Below are 20,936 nucleotides of genomic sequence, written 5' to 3'. Positions count from 1 at the left end.
TTGATGAGGAGGAGTTTAAATGTGGAACACTTTCTTCATTGTTCCCACCAAAAAGGAAGTAAGCTCAACTGACTTGGGTCATGTGACTTTGGAGCAAACTATCACTGGTTCATAGAGATTTTTTCAATGGCTACAACGGTTGGCACAGATTTCTTGGACACAGAAAAAAAAAATTATTTTATTCATATAAATCATTAAAATAGTTTTTAAAACACCTTTATCATGTTTAAATGATTATTTCAACAAATAATGCTGAAATTGATATTCACAAACATGTATTTCAGCTTTAATTCTGAAGGGCAAACTTGATATTTTAGAAATCAGACAGCACAAAAACTGCAAATCCCAATGAATGATTTGCATTTTTTCTGAATAAATGATGGAACCTTTTTACTTTCTGTATTGAATTAAATTGAAATATGGAAGAGGATTGGGCCACTAAAAACAACAACAAAAAGTCAAATTTTTTAAAACTACTGTTTTTCTGAGGGAAAAAAGGAGAATTCTGAGACTCTAACTTTAATCTCAAAATTCTGAGTCAGCATGCTGACATTAAAGTCAGAATTCTGACTTATCCTTTTTCATAGAAATATCACCCAAATAACCCACTGTAAAACTGGTTATTATTTAAAACTAATATTTAGTAAAACTGATAAGTTTGGACTGAACATGAAGTTCAGTGGGTGCAGGTTTTCAGGCTAAGCTAACTCTCAAATCAAACTGTTTTTACTAAGCGCTCTTTGATTGTGTTCACATGATAAAATACCAAATTAGACTCCACTACTTAATTCCACAAAGGTTGTGGTGATTATTTTTTCACATTCTAACTTTTTTTCACTCCTAAAACGGGGTATCTTAGATATCTACCGACAGAAATGTTCACCTTACCTTAGCATGCAAATTTAATAAACCGACAGCTAGCATACTGACTTTCTGTTTGGTAAATATTTTTGATTTGGGCGTTTCCCGCCAAAGATTCAGCTTGAGGAATCTTCTGTAAGGTATTTTAAGTGTAAAGAAAACAAAAAAAAACAATACCACTCTTAAACTCTGTTTCTCGATAAAAAACTTAAATTAATATTAACCAAATACTCATACCCCTGTGTGAAAAGCAAAAGCGCCACAGGCGGGCCTCCACAGTGACAGGACACCGGAAAATGTGCTTGCTCGGCTTTAAATGTAATTTCAAAATAAAAGCTCATGTCAGCCAACCGTCTTATGGTAGAATAAATTAGTTTTTTTTTTTTTTTAATTTCACACCCTGAGTCTCATACTGTAATTTTACTGGTATTTATGGATTCGTACATTTGGCTGCCTTTTATTGGTTTCATCGTTTGTGGTGCATTTGACCCGTTTCTACCACCCACTGTATAGCATTTTGCTACTTGTATTGAAAAGAGCTACATAAATGAAAATTTATTACTAAGATGAAATTCAAGATTGAAAGTATCTATATTAGTTGGTTTTATGCTCTAACTTAAAACAGGGGTATAACAAACCAGTTGTTGACGTAAATAACGCATTCTTCCGTTTGTGGCCAAGAATATATGACTGATGTGATCTACAAACAAAGAATAAACACAATGATACGAATATTTTTTTGTTTTTGATCCTTATGAAGCTCATTTTCCCGCATTTTAATCGTTTTTTCATCTTTTATTCTAAGAACTGGGTCTTTTATTTTGGCAACCCGGAAACCGTTACCGAACAGCAACAGCCGTTAGCATGTAGTGTGCTGGGATAGCAGGCAGTTTGGCTTAATAAATGTGTTTTTGCGAAACTGTTGTACATTTATATTACTAAAACTGACGCTAATACAAGAGTCAGACATGTTTTTTACATTAATTACTCTTTATTCAGGTTACGTCAATGCTATGGCTCATTTAGCTGACTAGCTTGTGGCTGTGGATGTCTACGTCCCTGGATGAGGTAAGAGTCTCAGGTTGTTTACTTCACATTTCTTGATATTCTCTGCCTCCTCACACTTACTGAAGTTCAACATATATCTAAACTCTGTAAACATGATACTGTCAAGTTATTGCTAGCATTAATTACGGGCTAAACGTTGTGTTCTTGCTTCGTGGATGCATGTCTGCACAGGGCTTCCCACCCAGGTCTTTGACAGGTTAAGTAGCTAGTTAAACGTCATACTAAAAGGTTTAGTTGGTTGTGTTTTTGTCCCAGCATGGCTGACGACCCACAGAGAAATTTCCGCTCTGCATACTATGAGAAAGTGGGCTTCAGGGGAGTGGAGGAGAAGAAATCTCTGGAGATACTGCTCAAAGATAATCCTCTGGGTAGGTGACAATTCATATTTACCTGAAACACACAGGTGGGCCATTTCTGTCTGAAAATGCTGAAAGAGTTGATTATAGTTTGTTAGAGACGTCTTCACTCTTCCAACAGACCTGGAGAAGCTGAGCACCTTCAGTCAGAGGTTTCCTCTCCCCTCCATGTACAGGATCCATGTGTGGAAGGTGTTGTTGGGTGAGCTGCAATTATATATAGTTTTGTGTCACTTCAAAAAATGAAGCCCACAATTATTTCCCAGACATTGAAATGAAATCTTTAACCCTTTTTGTTGTTTTTGTCATGAAATATGTTGTTATCAAAAAGTAGATGAATTCAATTTTGCAGCAAATCACACACTTACGTGCATTAGTATTTTTCTCCCTCCCCATATTTCACCCTAGCTTTACTCTCAAGGCTCATGGGTAAAAGAAAAATAAATGTATTTGTGATATGATTTAACAAATGAACTAAATAAAGAATCAAATAAATAGGCAGAAAAGATGAAAAATAAAACTGGCACATCACAATCATCAGCCAAACCACCTCTCTCCTTGTTCCCTGCAGGTATCCTACCTCCCCACAGTGATTCTCACGCTCTAGTTGGAGGTTACAGGAAGGAGCAGTACCAGGACATTCTGGAGGCTCTGGAGGTGATGCGATACATCAACTCCTCTACACCCTCCACCCACGTCTACCTGCGCATGTTCCAGCTGGAGAGCCAGGTGCTCCCACGGTGCTCGGAGACCTCTGCCCCGGTGAGATGCACAAGCATGTGTTGTGCAAAAGACTCGGAGAGCATCACAGCAACAGTCTGTGCAGTGTATCAACAAGAGTTTAGGATGTGTTTACAGACTTTATCTCACGAAAATCCACCAGTTCTTTATCAAATTGGCCTTTGTTGTGTAAAATAACATCAGGTCATTGTTTATTGCTTGTTTTCAGGCTTTGTTCTGTCCCTAATGAGAAACAAACACTGCCCACACCATCGTTTTCAGCTTTCCAATTCTTCAGTTTGACTTGTCCTCTGGTATTCTTCAGCGCTGATCACAGTCTTCTGTTTCAGGATGAAGAGAATGAGGACTTTCTCTCCATCAGTCGAGCCATGGAGGAGATCGTAGATGACCCTATTGATTGCTATTGGCTGATCAAATGTTTTGTCAATCAGTACCACACAAAGTTCGGAGACTCAGTGCCTCACCTGGTGAGTAAGACGTTTAGCCTCAAGGAAAAAAAACAAATGAGTATCGGATAAGTTGTTTATTTTTAAGAGTCTCAAATTTCTTGAAGTCAATCTTTCAAAATTTCAGTTAACTTGAGAGTTATTTTCTGAATTAAAGACCTCGTGTCTTGTCCTTCTATGGTGATGCAGCCAAAGAGTTTGGAGCATTACCTGAGTCAGGAGGAGCCTCGGCTGCTGAACCACCTGAAGAACAGCGGAGCGCTCGCTCAGCTGCCGTACAGCCTCTGGTTCAGACGCTGCTTCGCCGGCTGTCTGCCTGAGTCCAGCCTGCAGAGGTCGGTTTAACAGATAATAATCACACGCTCGTTGAGACAACACAAAACACAGACTCCTGCAACGATTTCTTTACATCAACCTGAGATTTATTATCATTCCTCATGAAGATAATCATGAAACATTTCTTAGACCTTTAAATCTCCAGGATCAGATGGTTACGATTGTGACTCCTAAACTTCTCTTTCTTAATTATCATTTATTTAATCTTTTTATTTGGTAGTTTGTGATCTAAGTGACCCACAGGTAAATAGTGGTATTTTTCTGGTAGTTTGGTAGAAGCTTGTAATATTGCAGAAGGATCTCTACAGAATTTTATCCAGAAATCCTAAGACATGTTTACATATTAGCTTTGATAAGTGCTCTGTTTATTTCTTTGATTGTGTCTGTAGCGACACCAAAAAGTGAAAATAGTATCTGTTAGGCTTCAGGGATGGGTATTTGTTGGCTTCTACTTTGATCCACTGCAAAGTACATTAGTGTTTTTGTCTTATTTTAAGTAAAAATGATCTCATTACACTTGCTCGAAAATTTGCTTGAAACTATAATAATTTCTCAATACGAGTAATTTTCCTCCTGTTCCATTGGCAGATTTTTAACTTTTTACAAGCAATTCAGACCTCATTTTTGTCTTGAAATAACTTGAAACAAGACATTTTTCTGGACTGGTCAGGCGAATGTGACTCATATTAAGTCTAAAAAGACATTTTCTACTGAAAATCAGACAAAAACACTTGATAAGATTTCAGTTTTTGTAGTGTCCATATTGGCAGGGACTAAATGTTCACAACGTAATGTAAAAAGTGGTGATTAAATATGAATAAGCACAGATGATGAGATGTAGTTCAGCTGATATTTTTCTAAAATCAACCAGACGTTGTTAACGTCTCACATGTTTCTGTTTGCTGACTTTCATTCTGCAAGTTCTCCACTAAAACTTTGCTCTGATTCTCATTTTTTTGTGCTGAATGCTGGATGATTCATGAAGCATTCAGGAGCCTGTACTATACATAAACCAAGCCCTGTGGTTTTTATTTTTTAGGGTGTGGGACAAGGTGATCAGCGGCTCCTGTAAGATCCTGGTGTTTGTGGCTTTGGAGATCCTGCTCAGCTACAAGATCATGTTGATGGGCATCAACCGACCTGAAGGCATCGTAAAGTTTCTGTGCAATGTGAGTGAAAATGATAAAACAAACACTGTCATTTTTGTTAGTGAGTGTGTTTGCATGCAGTCAGTAACCCTTTCATATTCGGAATACTAGCGAAAACCTGAAAATCCCCCCTGGATTCTTCCTTTTCTAAATTGAATAGATCAGGGGTGGCCAACCAGTCAGAGACCGAGAGCCACAAAATTACTGTGGTACTACAAAGAGCCACATAACACACGAGGTCTTACACACACACTTCCTCTCACACATAAACAAAATGACATAAAATAAAAAAACAATATATTTCGATCTATCTATCCATCTAGATAGCTAGGAGCACATGTAGAGAAGAGAAACCGAAACTTAAGTATCAATCTCATCAATCTCATCACCCAAGTAATGCTCAATACTGATCCCAAAGCTGACATCAATATATCAATATTCTAGACTGATCAGCACACCACTACTCATAACAATATATATATTAGGGCTGTCATTTGAACACGTTAATTAGATTAATTAATTACACCGCAAATTAACGCGCTATAAAAATTAACGCACATTAATCTGGATCCCAAACCCGCGGGGCGTTCAAAGACGCACTTATTTTCAAGTGTCTGGCATTTACAAACCGTGTGTCCCACTTGGAAAAAAAGTGGTGTTCTTGTCAGATTTTCAAATTTCTGACGGTCCCTGAATGTATCAAACATGACATCAGCAACATGCTTTTAACCGGGGGGAAGTGAGAGTGATTTTTGGGGGATTGCTGTCCACGTCTCTTTTATTCACACGTTCTTTTTGAAAATCTGCAGAAAATCAACCGTTTGCTCTAGCTCAATTCTGTAAAAAACAGGTAATTTTACACTCTTTACTGCTTTAAACAAGCCCTGAATGATCGATATTTGTCCTGTTTTTAAATCTAAAGAATTCTTTGAAAAGTTCCTTCCGTCTTCCTGGTGTCATGTTTCAGCTTGGGGCTGCTCTGCACCAATCAGCAACAGTTTGTGTGTTCAGAGCATGTAAAACTGAAAATACTTCACTTTTCTTTGATGCAAGACTTGAATTAAGTGTTTTGTACATAGTTCCTCACAGTTTTTAGCCTTTAGCCCTGGTTCTCCTGACCTCATAGAAGTATAGAAGTTCATATTGCAGTGAAAATTGAGTCCACATCGAGTAAAATGTGACAGAAGCAAAAACCGTCCTAAAAATCAAATCAACTTATCTTAGGTGCAGGACTGTGTAGATTTTGTAAAGATAGAACCATAAAACTTTTTTAATGTGTTCCTTATGCCTCAGGGTACCTACAAATGTGTTGTATATATTCCCACCTTATTTCTAAATGTTTTTTAATGTCTTTTAATGTAATTTAATGTCCTGGAATTCAAATTCTTTATTCTGGGACCTTAAGCAGATATGAGATTAAAATGCGATTAATTAGATTAATTAATTACAAATCCTGTAATTAATTAGATTAATTTTTTTAATCGCCTGACAGCACTAATATATATATAGAATCTATTCCACCCCTGGAATAGATGATATTTGAGTGCAGGAAGTCTGCCGTGCTGCTGCTGTTGTTGTTGTTTGTATTGCTATGGATACAGCCAGACAAAGTGGAGATGATGTGCATTGCATCATGATGTTCTCCGTACCTCGAGATGTTGCCCATGCGTCGCTGATTTGATCGTGTACCACGTATTAAGGAATTACTTCTGATCACGCATGGGGAGGATTATTCAGAGTGTTTCATAAACCAGAATATTGACCTGAACCTGAACATTGACTGTATGTAAATGTAGTGATTGATCACCAAACTAGAGAGTCTAACAGAATCTGTCTCTCCTCTCTCAGATACCGCAGGAAAACACAGACGCCATCGTAACCAAAGCCATCGACCTGTGGCACAAATACTGTGGCACCCCGATGCACGCTGTGTAGCAGCCCTGCAAAGATCTGAGCTGATTTCCCAGGATGCACCAGAACCTGCTCTTAACTCCATCAAGAGACTCACAAACTGGTCTGCAGGGATCTCTCTCTGCATGAACGGACAGAAAACTCATCACAGACTTCTTTTAATGAGCCGGAGGAGCTGGAAGTGGTTCCCAACTCTTCCCAAAAGGAGATAAACTGAACGTGGACGAACTGCGGATGCATGAATGAACTCCAAACACAAAGAAGCCGATGAATGCGAATGCTGCGAAAAAGACAGGATTGATAAACTTATTTTTTAATAAGTTTCTTTCATTAAGAAACGGCATACATCATAGAAGACTCACAATAAATTAATACTCACATGCAGTTTTTCTGCTTTACAAAAACATTTGAAAAGTCTCACTTTCTTTCTTTCTTTGTTATGTACAAGTTTTCATAAGTCTGAGAATCTCTTGAAACATTTTCAGCACACAAGAGACAGACGTGGTACTGACTCTTGTACACACACACACACACACACACACACACACAAACACACACACACACACACACACACACACACACACACACACACACACACACACACACACACACACAGTCATCACTCACCCAACCAGTCATATGGTCAAGACTTCCATTTCATGAGCCTAAAGTGGACTGTAAACAATAAAAAGATGAAAAGTAAAATGGCAGAGTTCTCAGGTTTGTATCAAGAAAGTTCAGAATAAAAAAATGAATCGTTAAAAAAAAAGTTTCTGAGTTCGGCAACATTTTACTGTGTCCACAGATTCAGATTCTGTGAAATGAGACGATGAATTTGGCAATTTGAAATCCCTGTAAACGATAATGTAGGCACAGCGACACAGTGGGTTACTGAACTCTGAGATGCATTCAAGACCACAACTTCCACAGCGAGTCGAGCTGCTTTGGTTTAAAACACCTGAAGTCTGAGAGCTCGTGAATGCAGCTCGTAAGCAGGTGAAGCAGGATGGAGAGATCTGAAGTTATTGCTGTTGGGTGGTGTGTTTGTGTCAGGAGAGCTAACCTTGTACCGTTTCTGGTTTGCAGAGAAAGTTTCGGGGAATTTGATTCAGATTTATGGAGATTTTGGCTTGAGAGAAAGAGTGAGCTGCCTACAACAAGAATAACCTGCTGTGAATGTTTGTGTCATCTGTGCCAACACAAGCAAACCCCTCAGAGAAAGATGGTGATAAAGGAGTGAGAACAAGGAGAAAGGCAACAAAATCATCCCTTTGTACAAAAAAAGGAAAGAAATGAAGTCCCATCTTCAGCATTTCATTCCTCCACATTGGCACAGATTCTGTTCGATGTCCCAAAAAAGTGCTGCAAAGTAAAATCACCGTCTGTTCGTCGTAAAAAAAATGAAAAGCTTTTGAATATCAAGGAGTCTGTGAGTTCTCCATCGTTCCTGTGACGGCTGCAGCAGCTCGCAGGTTGTCTTTAAATCCAGAAAGTCAACGCTGGAGAGAGGAGCCGTCAGCGCGAGGGCAGCGGGTAGCGGTCTGAACGCTCCAGGCTCAGTGTGGGAGGAGAGAGGCTCCAATGAGGTCTGATGGGACCGCTTTATGGCCGGTGGAATCTGTTGACAAGAAAGCACGATGGAAAAAAGAAGGTTAATGCCTTTTTTAGACTTGGGAACTGGAAAAAACAACTTCTTATCAAATGTTTTTGTCTTATTTTCAGTAGAAAATGTCTTATCTACACTTCTATTTATATTTATGTTAAAACTCTTTAAAGAAAAAATGAGGTCCTTAAATGCCAAGCAAACTTGGCATTTAAATGAGGAAATGCTGCTGCAGTAACTGCATGTCACCACAGGGGGAGCTACTGGAGGGACAACAGTTGTGTTTGTACTCATAATTTTATTTAATCTGTATAATTAAAATGGCTCAGTGCTTAGTAAGCAGACGTGGGTGTCTTTGTTCCTCACCTGGTCAGATGCCGACTCGACTCGTGCACCTCCATCTCTGTGCTTTTAAACTCGTTCAGCTCCTTCCTGATGGCAGCCTGAACAACACATGATCAACGTTTATTTACATACACGATAAACCTGCAGTTATCTTCTGTCAGTAAAGAAACCAGTGAGATCAGCTGACCTTATCAGCAGCCGTTAGCCTCGTCCACGGCTTGTCCGCTCGCCGGTCGTAGTCCTGAGCCTCGGCCACCTCCACGTAGTCGCTGAAGCGGATCAGGATCTTGGCCTCCCTCAGCTCCTCCACTGTGGGCCTCTGGCTCAGCTGCAGAAATCAGACGTACAGTAAATGTTAGAGGTTCATTTTTGAACACTCGTGAGTATGATCTCTGACCACTAACAAGACGTTTTACTTTGAACATTTTACAGAGCAGGCAGCAGACTAATTAAATTATAAGGCCTCCTACCTTTAATAAGTTTAAACAATAATTCATATGGGGACACTCTCAGGGCTTATATAAAAATATTCTAGGTGGAAATAAACCCTTGAAGTACACCTTTTGGTGTTATAAAAAAAATCAGAAAAATCTAGATAAAACAAAGGCTAACACCTAAGATTTTTGTCAGGCTGAATTAATAAAAAAATGGTACATTCCTATAGTTTCTAGGCAAATATTCCAAGGGTAAATAACACCTGAGGGTACACCTTTTGGAGATTTTCAAAATTTTGCAAATAAAAAAAAAAAAAAAGAAACAAAGGCTAACCCCTTTCAATTCTGTGAGATTTTTGAAAAATAAAGTGAAAAAACAGTGGGAACACTCCTAGGGCTTCTATGAAGATATCCTGGGGATGTTTGACCCCTGATGGTACACCTTTTGGAAAAAAAGGAAAAAAACAAAGGCTAACCTTTTGAATCAAAAAAAAAAAAAAAGATAAAAAAGCATAAGGGGGAAAATCTCTGGGCTTCTATAAAGATATCCTGGGGCTATTTAACCTGTGAGCGTTCACTTTTTGGAAAAAAAATGAAAAAACTACAGGCTTACCTCTTGAATTTAAAAAAAGAAAAAAGAAAGAGAGAAAGGAAAAGTTAGAAAAGCATGATGGGGAATCCTAGGTCTTCTATAAAGATATCCTTGAGGTAAAGAAACCCTCAGATTAAACCTTTCTGTGTTTTATTTACATAAAAAAAATCCTGTACCAAACAAAGGCTTACTACTTGGGTTTTTGAAAAAGAAAATTGTGGAAATAAGCAAAATGGGGATAATCCGAGGGCTTCTCCAAAACACTCCAGGGATAAATACCTTAAAGATCACCTTCAGGGGGTTTTAAAATTTGCAAAAAAAAAAAAGAAAAAAAAATGAGATAAACAAAAGCTAACCACCTTTGCATCCACCGCTGAATTTTTGAAAAAATAAAATTCTCCGAAAACACAATAGAGTTTTTTAAAATTTGTAAAAAAGATATAGGAAACAATGTAGAGTAACCCTTAGATTTTTGTGAAAAAAAAGTGTGAAAGAAATCTGGTGTGATCTTGTCCTGTACTTTCTGTCTCACTCACTTTAAACCACAAATCCACTGCTTAAAATTAAATTAAATTAAATAAATTAAAGTAACTCTTTCACCTTTATCATGCTGTCTAAGTGATTGTGAGACAAGAGGCAAATGTAAATTAACTATCACTGATTTTTTTTAAATCTTCATATTAAGTGACTGAAATAGTGGCTCAATGAACTTTGGGAAACAACAACTCTTCTTCCCTTTCCCTTTTTCTGCCAACTTTAGTCAACAAGTTGTTTAACATTAAAGATACTAATACACAATAAACACAATTTCCAATGTTCCTGTCTAAACCAGAGCAAAACAAGACAGCCAATATATTACATTACCCTTAAACATAGAATAAAAGTTTCTTTGTTTTCTTTCTTACTTTTTTTTTCTGAAAACACTTCTCAGCATCCAAAGATCTACCAACTTTTTAGGAATTTAAGTTAGTGGTTTTATCAATTTTTAAGTCATTTTTAGTCATGGAATTTGAGCATTTTTTATATTCATTTCCTTCGTATTGACGGTGAACTGAATATCAGTGAGTTGTGGTTAAATTTAGACAGTTGTGTAAATGATCTCAGATCACAAAAAAAATACTTTTCTCTACTAACAAAGCTAATTTTTCCAAACAATTACAAGACAACCAGAACAATGTTTTTGGAGGTTAGACATTTTTTTTACTCACTTCTCTAAAATCAAACTCTAACTCAAAAATCTGGATGTTGAGAAAAAAAGAATTAAGATATTAGAGTCCGAGCAAAAATAAAAACCTTTCAGATTTTTTTTTCTCGTCTTGGTTTTATTTTTAATTTTTTTTTCAGTGGCTCTCATCCTCTCCCATAGCTGAAGCTGAAGCTAAAGTGTCAAAAATGTTGAAGTAAACAGAGAATATAAACAAAAACTGCAGCTATATGAAATCAGTAACATTACATTGTTGCGTGATTTTTTACGTATATTGGTTTTATACATATTTTTCTCAGCTCACACCTACCCTAATTTATTTTTTATATCTTTATTGTAATGTTTGCAGTGCACACCTTGCTGCTGAAACTGTAAAAGTCACGGTTGTGTGATGAATAAAGGATATTTCTCTTATCTCAGCAGCAGTGATGGAGGTTTTCACTCACACCGAACAGAATAAGAGGATGACGTAACAGATGATCCTGTCAGCCTTTATGGAGGGAGGCAGTTTAATCATCACGGTAACCGTGCTACATGTGCAGCTCCTGAGGTTATGAAAAACCATCAAAGCTCCACCTGGGAGTCTCACCTTTTTGGATAAATGTCTCTTTATTTCTCTCTTCTCCTCCTGCTCCTCCAGATCGTTCCGAGCTGACGGAGAAACAGAGTCACACAGCGTTAACTCGTATTTCTTTCTCAATAATATTATGATTGTTTTTATCACGGTGCTTTGCTTACGTTTGAGTATGTTCCTCTGCTCCAGCTCCTCCGCTGTTGGCCGCTGACTCAACCGCCTGGAAAATAGTGACACCTCTATTTCAGGAAACGGTTTCTGGGATTTGTTTTTGTGTGTTTTCTTTCAGGGAATCAACACTTTGTTATATTCATGCAGAATCTCATGCAGACAAAAACTGAGGTGATGTAAATGTGTGGTGAAATCATGAGGCTGAGGATAAAAACAGACTCCATGTGAAGCCCTTCTCCCCTCACTGTAACGTCTTCTTTATATTAGGAGTTATTATAATAAAAACTGACCTTTCTGCACATGCTGCACCTTCTTCTCCTACACACTGTACTCAGCTCTCTATGCTCCCCACGTCCCCTCTCCTCCTCAGCTTTAATCCCTCTCCTCCTCACTCCATTATGACTCATCATCCATCATCTCCTCCTGCTAGCAGCCGGGTCAAATCAATCACAGCTAACACGGGAGCCCGAGCACGCTGCTGGTGACCCGTCTGCCCGTGAGGATGATTTGTGGCTCTGTGCTCTGTGTGAATCTCTGGTCGTGTGTTTTTGTTGCTCACCTGGTCAGTTTGGTGGCTGTTTGCTGCCGGGACTCGAGTCGCTCCTGGTCCGACTGCAGCTGCAGGATGTTTTTTTCCTCCAGCTCCCTCTTGGATGGACGGTTGCTCAGCTTGATGGCCAGAGAGTCTTTTCGTAAAACCTTCATGGCCAGTGTGCCTACGACGAGCAAAAGAAGCAACAATACAAACAGATTAAAACTAACTGCACCAAATTTAGCCAAAGAAACTGACTGCAGGGATTTTTTAGATGTGAAAACATCAACAGTGAGGGAGTCGTACGCTGTCTCTAAAAAAAACAACTGATATGTTTTTTGTTGTGTTGTCAGATATTGCGAGAGCTTGTAACTGAGTTTAATTCATTCATAAAATTCATTTTAAAAAAAAGGTCTTAAAACCTTTTTATTTCACATTGCCTTTCCTGACTGATTTTATTGTTGATTGTCTTTTACTGTTTTTACTGTTTTCTTTTTTTCACTTTGCTGTGCACTTTGAGATTTGAACACAAGTGTAAAGTGCGTTAAACATAAAATTAATTATTATTATTATTATCATTATTATTATTATTATTATTATTATACTGTTTTAGGTTTAAATGTTAAATGTTAAGATGGCATATTCAGGGAATGCTACATAAATTCTATTTTTTTTTCAAAGTAAATGGAATAATTAATAATAATAAATAATAAATTAAAGGTAATAAATTATTATTATTATCATAAAAATATAATAATAATAATAATAATAATAATAATAATAATAATAATAATAATAATAATAATAATAATAATAATAAATAAATAAATAAATAAACTAATTAATTAATAAATAACGAATAAAAGTCCACTTTGAAAAAATGAGCTTCCCTTCCTTGACTGACCAGTAGCCGTCACTGGCTTCCATAAATCTCTGATGAGACATTTGAGCATCTCTTTAATTCTCGCCTGGATGCAGGTAAGCATCTGTTTTGATGTTGGTGCAGCTGTGCCACAACTTATCGTCTCTCTGGGGAAACCAGTTGTGTCTCACTGTACCGTTTTACTCATCTCAGTATTTCCAAGTTGTAAATAAATTACAGAATGTTTCCACATGCCTCCTGCAACGTGTTCATGTACGCCTGGTTGGAAATCACTGCCTTGAAAGCTCAGTGAGAATTATCTGTTTGGTGTTGATTGCAGGTGACGCCTGTCAGTAAACAGGACTCCGTTTCCCATGAGCACCTGCACCCAAAATTGTAAAGATGTGACTCTTGCTGAGTTGTGCATTTGTTTTGGAGAGCAGCTCTTCTTTTTAACTCTACTTTTCTTTGTTCAAGACAACATTTCCCAGGATGCAAAGAAAAGAAGTCATGTATTTATCTGTAGTTACGTTGAGGTATTGTTTGAAAGGTGACAACAATCAACCTGTTTAACCCGTGTTTTAACCCATGCTCTATCGCCCTTTTGCTTTCTTCTGCTCTTTTACAGCCATAAAAAATTACAATTTAGTCTCTTTAGCTCTCTAACAGCTATCAAAGTCTGAATTTTAACCTTAAAGTTTCTTTGGTTTACTGTTGAGCGTTCTCTTCCGTGTCTGATGTCTTTAGGAGCCTGTTGGTTTATTTATTGTCCCTTTGCCTTCTCTCATACATAATGTATGGTGTTTACAGTAAACTGTATGCACAATAAATAAACTATAAACAAACTGTGGTTAATATTTCATGTCTGATAAACTGCTGCTTCAAGAGCGGCATCGCTATGGAAACGTATGTTACTGCATGTATGAGGACACACGTGTGCACATTACAAAGAGAAACACCCACTTGTAAAAAACGAATCATCATCTTCTTCTTCATCCTCCTCTTCCTCATCGTCATCTTCCTCCTCCTCCTCTTCGTCATCTTCCTCCTCCTCCTCCTCCTCCTCGTCTTTGTACATGCCGGGCAGGTCCTCGTAGTCCGCCTCGTTGGGGAGGTTTTCTTTGTTGTCGTCACACTCGATCATCACGGTGGGGACGGCGTGCATCATGGAGCTGCAGGACGGAGGGGACGGGTCAGAGTTTAGAGACGCGTGAGCTCAACGTCACATGAAAAAACAGCAGAAGAGAAGCTGTGAGGAAGATTAAAACCTGCAGACCAACAAAGCTCCAAACAGAGTGATCCAGAGAGAAAAGAACAATTAGACCAAAAACTGCACCGAGAGATCTGTTTAGAAGACAAACAGGTACACGTCCAAGAAGCACATCAGTGAGCAGAGGCAGGCTTTTAGAAAATCTCTGTGAGGACAGGAAACCAATCACACTGATGGATGTGGAGGAGCAGGGATGGAGTGTGTATGATGCAGTTAATAAAAGAGCAGAGCGATAAAAACACTTTTCCATTTGTTATGTTCCCGCAGAGACAGGATTCATCTCTTCATGCAGTCGATTCAGCTGAAATCTGAAGAGGTTTGATTCAGATTCACTAAAGAAATAAGAGAAGAAATGACTTTTTCAGTCCAATAACTTGATAAGTTTGTTTATCTGAGTGAATATCATGAATAAAAAAAACTTTGTTGTGTTCTTTGGTTGAGATTTCATGCTGTGAAGATTTTTGTGACTCCTTTGGATAAAATCAACAGTTTCCTACATTTCCCATGAGCACCGTCACCCACTGTGGTAAGGAAGTGTCCAACTTGTTGAGGAAGCAAACAAAGGATTACAGATCTTCATTTTAATCCTACTTTTTTTTGTCCAAGCCAACTTTAATCTGGAGACTTTTTAAAGGAACTATGTGCTTTTTCAACAGGTCTAAATTTAGTTCTGGGAATAAATTTACCCCTGGAAACTGGACTTTTGGAGGGCAGGGCCTGCCAGCTGAATGTTTCTGATTGATGTTTTTATTTCCCCCTCTTTCAGTCCACAATAGCATGACCCTTAGCTACGATGGACTTGGTTTGATAGTTGTTAAGTATAATACTTTTCGACCTTTTGTGCCGGTAGTTTAAGTTGAGAAAAAGCACAGAACTTACTACTCTTACTACTGACTTTCCCCAGGTGAAACCCTTGCTGGCACCCCAGAAAAAAAATCTCAGAAAAACAAAAGTTCCACTAAAAAACCATCACACAAAAGTCACTACAAAAGCTTAACGAAAAAAGGCCAAACAGGATTTAGAATTTCATGATGCAGGATGCAGAATCTCATGCAGACAAAAACTGAGATGATGTAAATGTGTGGTGAAATCATGAGGCTGAGGATAAAAACAGACTCCATGTGAAGCCCTTCTCCCCTCACTGTAACGTCTTCTTTATATTATATATATTATATATATTATTAGGATTTAGACTAAGTGGACGGCTGAGTATCTGAAATCTTATAAACCAGATTTCATGACTTACTTATGTAAATAAGTTCATGAGAATATGTGACTTGGTTGCTCTTTATTAGAGAAAAATATTGGCCATTTTGAGGAATATCAGCATTGGCCTTTCTTTTATAAATACAACGGCTTATAAGAATTAAATTTCAAACTATATTAGATATTTTTGGGCTCAGACACAGCCATGCTTCTCTGTTTATAGTCACTACTGTGTCCAGCATTAACAGTCACCCACCTTCTGATTGGATACACACAGAGCTATTTCTTGGAGAACTTTATTTTCTAATTCATTTTTTGTAAGTGTTCATTTAACTTTATAAGACAGCTGCTGAGCCTGGGAACTGTTAAACAAGGCGAAGTGTTGGAGTTTGTATTATTCAAAATTGTCACACCATTATTTTCTCTTTTACTGTTAATAAATATCGAATCTAAATAACGGTTATCTGCCTCTCTGACTGATAATAACAAACATATCAGCCTTGAAAAAAACATATTGGCCCATCTCTACTTTTTTAATGATTGCATCTTTGCATTATCTAAAGGTTAGTTCTCACAGTGCTTATTTAAAAATTATTGGAGTTAAAGTCACTCTAAAAGAAGGTGAGCACTGCAAAAAAATTCAAACTTTATCAAGTGTTTCAGTCTTATTTACAGGAGAAAATTTCATTTTAGACTTAAAATCAGCCACATTCACCTGACCAGTCCAGAAAAATGTCTTGTTTCAAGTTGTTTAAAGACAAAAATGAGGTCTAAATTGCTTGAAACAAACAACCCAAAAGGAACAAGCATCACTACAAGTAACTTTTCTCTTGTTCTTGTTGTTGCCATTTTTCTGGATGAGCCAGGTGAATTTGGCTTATTTTAAGGCTAAAATGACTTTTTCTACTGAAAATAAGACAAAAACACTTAACAAGATTTACGTTTTTTCCAGTGTGATGTTACGTGAGGCACTGGATGTAAAGTTGGAGCTTCTCCTGTTTCCTCCTCACCTCTCAAACCTCTGCATGGTGAGCGCCAGCGTCTTGTTGAGCTCCTCTATGATCCGGCTGGGAGGGTGCATGGAGACGGGCATGGTCCCGTACTGCAGGGAGTGGCCGCCCATCGGAGCGTGGCCGGAGGGGGCGGGGCACTTCTGGAAGGCGAGCGGAGACGGCTCCAAGCTCCCTGCGGGTACGGCGATCAGGATCTTCTTTGGAGGTAGAGGAGGAGACAACTTCACCGACATGCACGGCAGCTTCACCGGGGCGCCGTCTGCAGGGATGAGAGAGTGTGTGTGAGGATTAGACACACACACACACACACACAGAGTCACAGGAATGAGCGTGTGGGGAAACACACCTGTGATGTGGTTAGGTAGCCTGTTGAAGGGTTTGGGTGGCAGCGCTGGAGGTTGTTTGTGTAGCGTGGGAGGTCTGTGCGGTGACTCAGCGCCGTCAGGGGGGTAAACTGTTGACTTCTTCGTGGGCGGAGCCTGGATGGGTTTCTGGGAATGGTCCGGCTGACCCTCACTGGACATCTGAAACTCCAGAGAGCCTGAGGAGAAGGAGGAGACACATTAAACACTCAGAAGACAGGAGATGACGGGACATTAAAGCTGAGGATCTGCTGCTCACTTCCAGCTGCAGCCGCTCCCTCCATCAGCTCCGTGCTCTCACACTCTGACAGGCTGGAGCCCAGCACTGGGGAGCGCCCGTTCTCCATCTTCACCTCCTCTCGAACAGACGAGCAGGAGCCGTCTGCAGATAGAAAACAAGATGAGAGAAAAGAAGAAGCCATTGTCACCAATCCAGGTATTTTAACATCCCCTCTGTAATAAAGCAACAAAAGTGTTAAATTCATTTACATCTTCACTTTACATTTCCTCACAACATCTTAAAAAGACAATGGGGAAGAAAGGTGATTTAAGTGACTTTGAATGTGGCAACTGGAAACTGCTGATCTACTGGGATTTTAACCAACAACCATCTCTAGGTTTTACAGAGAATGGTCCCAAAAAGAGAAAATATCCAGTGAGCAGCAGTTCTGTGGGACAAAATGTCTTGTTGATGCCAGAGGTCAGAGGAGAATGGACAGACTGGTTGGAGCTGATAGAAAGGCAACAGTAACTCAAATAACCACTGGTTACAACCGAGGTCTCCAGAAGAGCATCTCTGAACACACAACACGTCCAACCTTGAGGCAGATGGGCTACAGCAGCAGAAGACCACACCGGGTGACCCTCCTGTCAGCTAAGAACAGGAAACTGAGGCTACAATTCACACAGCAACACCAAAACTGGACAATAGAAGATTGGAGAAACGTTGCCTGGTCTGATGAGTCTGGATTTCTGCTCCACATTCAGATGGTAGGGTCAGAATTTGGCCTCAACAACATGAAAGCATGGATCCATCCTGCCTTGTATCAACGGTTCAGGCTGCTGCTGCTGGTGTAATGGTGTGGGGGATATTTTCTTGGCTCACTTTGGGCCCCTTAGTACCAACTGAGCATGGTTTAAAGTCCACAGGAAAAGAATGAAAAAAAAAAAAAAGAAAAAAAAGAGAAAAAAATAAAAACACGGGGGGACAAAAGAAAAAAAGACAGAAAAAAAGAGGAAAAAAGAAAAAAAAGGGAAAAAGAAGAAAAAAGGGAAAAAAAGAGAGACAGAAACAAGAAAAAAGAAAGGAAAAAGAAAAAAAAGAGAAAAAAAGGGAAAAGAAAAAAGGAAAAAGAAAAAAAGAAAAAAGAAGGAAAAAAATGAGAAAAAGAGAAAAAAGAAAAAGGATAAAAAAAGAGTAGTCAGCCTACTGTGTATTGATGCTGACTTTGTCCATCCCTTTATGAGCACAGTGTACCCATCTTCTGATGGCTACTTCCAGCAGGATAACGCTCCATGTCATAAAGCTGGAATCATCTCAGACTGCTTTCTTCAACATGACAATGAGTTCCCTGTACTCAAATGTCCTCCACAGTCCCCAGATCTCAATCCAATAGAGCACCTTTGGGATGTGGTGGAACGGGAGATTCTCATCATGGATGTTCAGACCACAAATCTGCAGCAACTGTGTGATGCTATCATGTCAATATGGACCAAACTCTCTGAGGAATGTTTCCAGGACCTTGTTGAATCTATGCCGCCAAGGATTAAGGCAGTTCTGAAGGAAAAAGGGGTCCAACTCGGTACTAACAAGGTCTACCTAATAAAGTGTCTGATGAGTGTATGTGAGTAATTTGATCTTTTATACATCCTGATGTAAGAGTATGTTAATTAGGTGTCATCACCAAACAAGCTACTATTTGCATATTTGAGCTAATTAGTAAGAAATTTCATTTTATTTGCATATATTTTGTGTGAATTGTGTGCCAGCTAACCTGTTAGCTTAGCAAGTCTAAAACTTAACCAATTTTCTGCAAAAAGTGAAATCTGTCATAACTGCCACACAGGTGATGAGCCCAAAACAGTAAACAGTGAGACACAGTTACTTTTTCTTGATAACTTCTTCAACCTAACCCTTAAAGGTCCCATATTATGCAAAAATCACTTTCTTAAGTATTTTAGTGAATTTTGTGGGTCTTTGTCTTTCCTCCCAGCCCACAAAATGTGATATTTAATGACAAACCTGTACTTAGTAGAGCTTGTGTTTGTAAAATCCTGACCTGAAACAAGCTGTTTGGAATTTGGGGATTTGCCGACATCAGCGACACCCTTTTTGACCAACCAAAGTCACCAAACCTGATTGGTCCACTGGAGCAGATACCCCCGAACCCCGTCCCCGCCCACTCCACAGGAGGAGAATGCCAAAGTTGAAGAGCCATCACTGCTCTGTTGTTGGCTGTAAACAGCCACATAGATCCACAAGCTTCCCATCTCAGAAGAAGACAGACTAAGTGTCTAGAGTTCATTTATGAGGAAATGTTCCAGCTACACTCAGTAAAACTGTGCATGTGTGTGCTAGTCACTTCACGGCCGACTGCTTTTCCAACTTTGGACAGTCCAACAGAGGGCTAGCCAATAGACTGGTCCTGAATCCAGGTGCATTACCAACCATCCTCCAACAAACCTGGAACCCTGGAAATGTGAGTATTTTAAATGCTGTGTGCCTCAGTGTCCCCCCTGTCTCTGTGTTAGCTTCAGGATGCTAACTTTAGCTGCAGTTAGCCTGTTGTTTTAGCCTATAACGTTACGGTAAATGAGCTTCTCTGTTTTCTAAACATTGTGCACTCGGAGCTCGTGGCGCCGCTCTCAGTGACGCTGAAGAGCGGGGTGGTATCAGCGGTGGCTCATTTACATATGAAGGTCACGCCCACTAAATCAGAGCGTTCTGAACAGAGGGGCTATGAGAGCCTGGAAACAATGCTGCTGTGCTTGATTTATTGGCTTTTTGGACCAAAACATGTTACTACCATTTCATGAAGACATCAATGATCCAGATTAAACTGCAGAAAAGGAGCAGGATATGGGACCTTTAAAAATTTGTTTTTTGTAAAAAACATTTTTCTTCTTGGAAACTTTCCCTGCGGACAGAAAACTCCCTTAATTGAACAATCACCCAAAAACACTCTTAGTTGAAGCATCTTCTGAGTCACAAGCTGCTGATTTTCTCTGTTTTACGTCGGTTTAGGTTTAGTTTTTTGAAGAGATGAAGCCCATAACCAACAACACTGAGGTCTAACTCAGTGATATGACACAGAATGAAATCAGCAGTGACTCATCTGCTGTTGAAGCTGAAAAAAGAAAACTCTTCAGATCACCTTTGTTTCCTCCAGCCTCACCTTTCTCGTACACCTCCTTCAGGACCCCCTTCTTGATCAGCTCCTCTCGGCTCTGACGAGTCGACATCTTCCTCTCCAGCACTGAGGGAGCAGAGACGACGTGACGTCAAACGAACAACAGAAGAAACTCAGAGAAATGGTTATCAGGGGAGGATGAGGGTCAGATGGTTCAGACTGAACTTAAGAGCTCCAAGGGGAATCTAATACCGGCCAGCAGAGATTTGTTATTTAATAACAGAAGAAATATTAGAAAATGTGGTGATAAATAACCTTTTATCTGCTTTTTCCATCTCCTCCTCTCTACATCTGCTGTATCTTATATTCTAAGGGTGGAAACTTGAGCGCAGGCAAGTACACTGCAGGTTTGGGAGCTAAATACAGACGTCACCTACATTACATGACTGCAGATCATTCAGATTTGACCACAATGTCCTGACACTTTATGTGGTATGACAAAGTATCTTAATAAATATGACATCATATACTGATTTCTATACTTCCTGGAT

At 39.1% G+C, this 20,936-nt stretch overlaps 2 protein-coding genes across 4 annotated transcripts in view; one reads left to right on the top strand and one right to left on the bottom strand.

The window, feature by feature from the left end:
• Positions 1-1,701: 1,701 nt before the first annotated feature.
• Positions 1,702-7,085, top strand: tbc1d7 (TBC1 domain family, member 7). The gene is made up of 8 exons (XM_074667767.1): positions 1,702-1,929; positions 2,185-2,297; positions 2,407-2,487; positions 2,857-3,047; positions 3,356-3,493; positions 3,662-3,807; positions 4,848-4,977; positions 6,805-7,085. The coding sequence occupies exons 1-8, from the start codon at positions 1,925-1,927 to the stop codon at positions 6,889-6,891; spliced, it is 891 nt and encodes a 296-aa protein (XP_074523868.1). The 5' UTR covers positions 1,702-1,924; the 3' UTR covers positions 6,892-7,085.
• Positions 7,086-7,159: 74 nt separating this feature from the next.
• phactr1 (phosphatase and actin regulator 1) overlaps positions 7,160-20,936 on the bottom strand; it is a 64,792-nt gene continuing 51,015 nt past the window's right edge. For 2 of the 3 annotated variants that reach the window (XM_074667762.1, XM_074667764.1), the window contains 11 exons: positions 20,431-20,511; positions 17,295-17,417; positions 17,020-17,214; positions 16,671-16,932; positions 14,148-14,356; positions 12,350-12,506; positions 11,784-11,839; positions 11,635-11,696; positions 9,003-9,143; positions 8,837-8,913; positions 7,160-8,485 (listed from right to left, as the gene is read on the bottom strand). In XM_074667762.1, coding sequence (XP_074523863.1) covers positions 8,470-8,485; positions 8,837-8,913; positions 9,003-9,143; positions 11,635-11,696; positions 11,784-11,839; positions 12,350-12,506; positions 14,148-14,356; positions 16,671-16,932; positions 17,020-17,214; positions 17,295-17,417; positions 20,431-20,511 — 1,379 coding nt within the window. In that variant the 3' untranslated portion in view covers positions 7,160-8,469. Of the gene's footprint in view, positions 8,486-8,836; positions 8,914-9,002; positions 9,144-11,634; positions 11,697-11,783; positions 11,840-12,349; positions 12,507-14,147; positions 14,357-16,670; positions 17,215-17,294; positions 17,418-20,430; positions 20,512-20,936 lie in introns of all 3 variants that reach the window. The other variant, XM_074667763.1, reaches the window with a different exon arrangement.

The sequence above is a fragment of the Halichoeres trimaculatus genome, unplaced genomic scaffold (genome assembly GCF_033239565.1).
Source record: "Halichoeres trimaculatus isolate MK-OKI-2021-1 unplaced genomic scaffold, fHalTri1.1 fHalTri1_scaffold_4, whole genome shotgun sequence".
Classification (NCBI taxonomy): domain Eukaryota; kingdom Metazoa; phylum Chordata; class Actinopteri; order Labriformes; family Labridae; genus Halichoeres; species Halichoeres trimaculatus.
The sequence above is the reverse complement of the archived record's forward strand: the minus strand, read 5'-3'. Positions and strand labels throughout refer to the sequence as shown.

Coding starts and splice junctions, on each gene's coding strand:
- tbc1d7 (XM_074667767.1), top strand. Junction 3,048..3,355: donor GCTCGGAGACCTCTGCCCCG/GTGAGATGCACA, acceptor CTTCTGTTTCAG/GATGAAGAGAATGAGGACTT. Junction 3,808..4,847: donor CCTGAGTCCAGCCTGCAGAG/GTCGGTTTAACA, acceptor TTTATTTTTTAG/GGTGTGGGACAAGGTGATCA.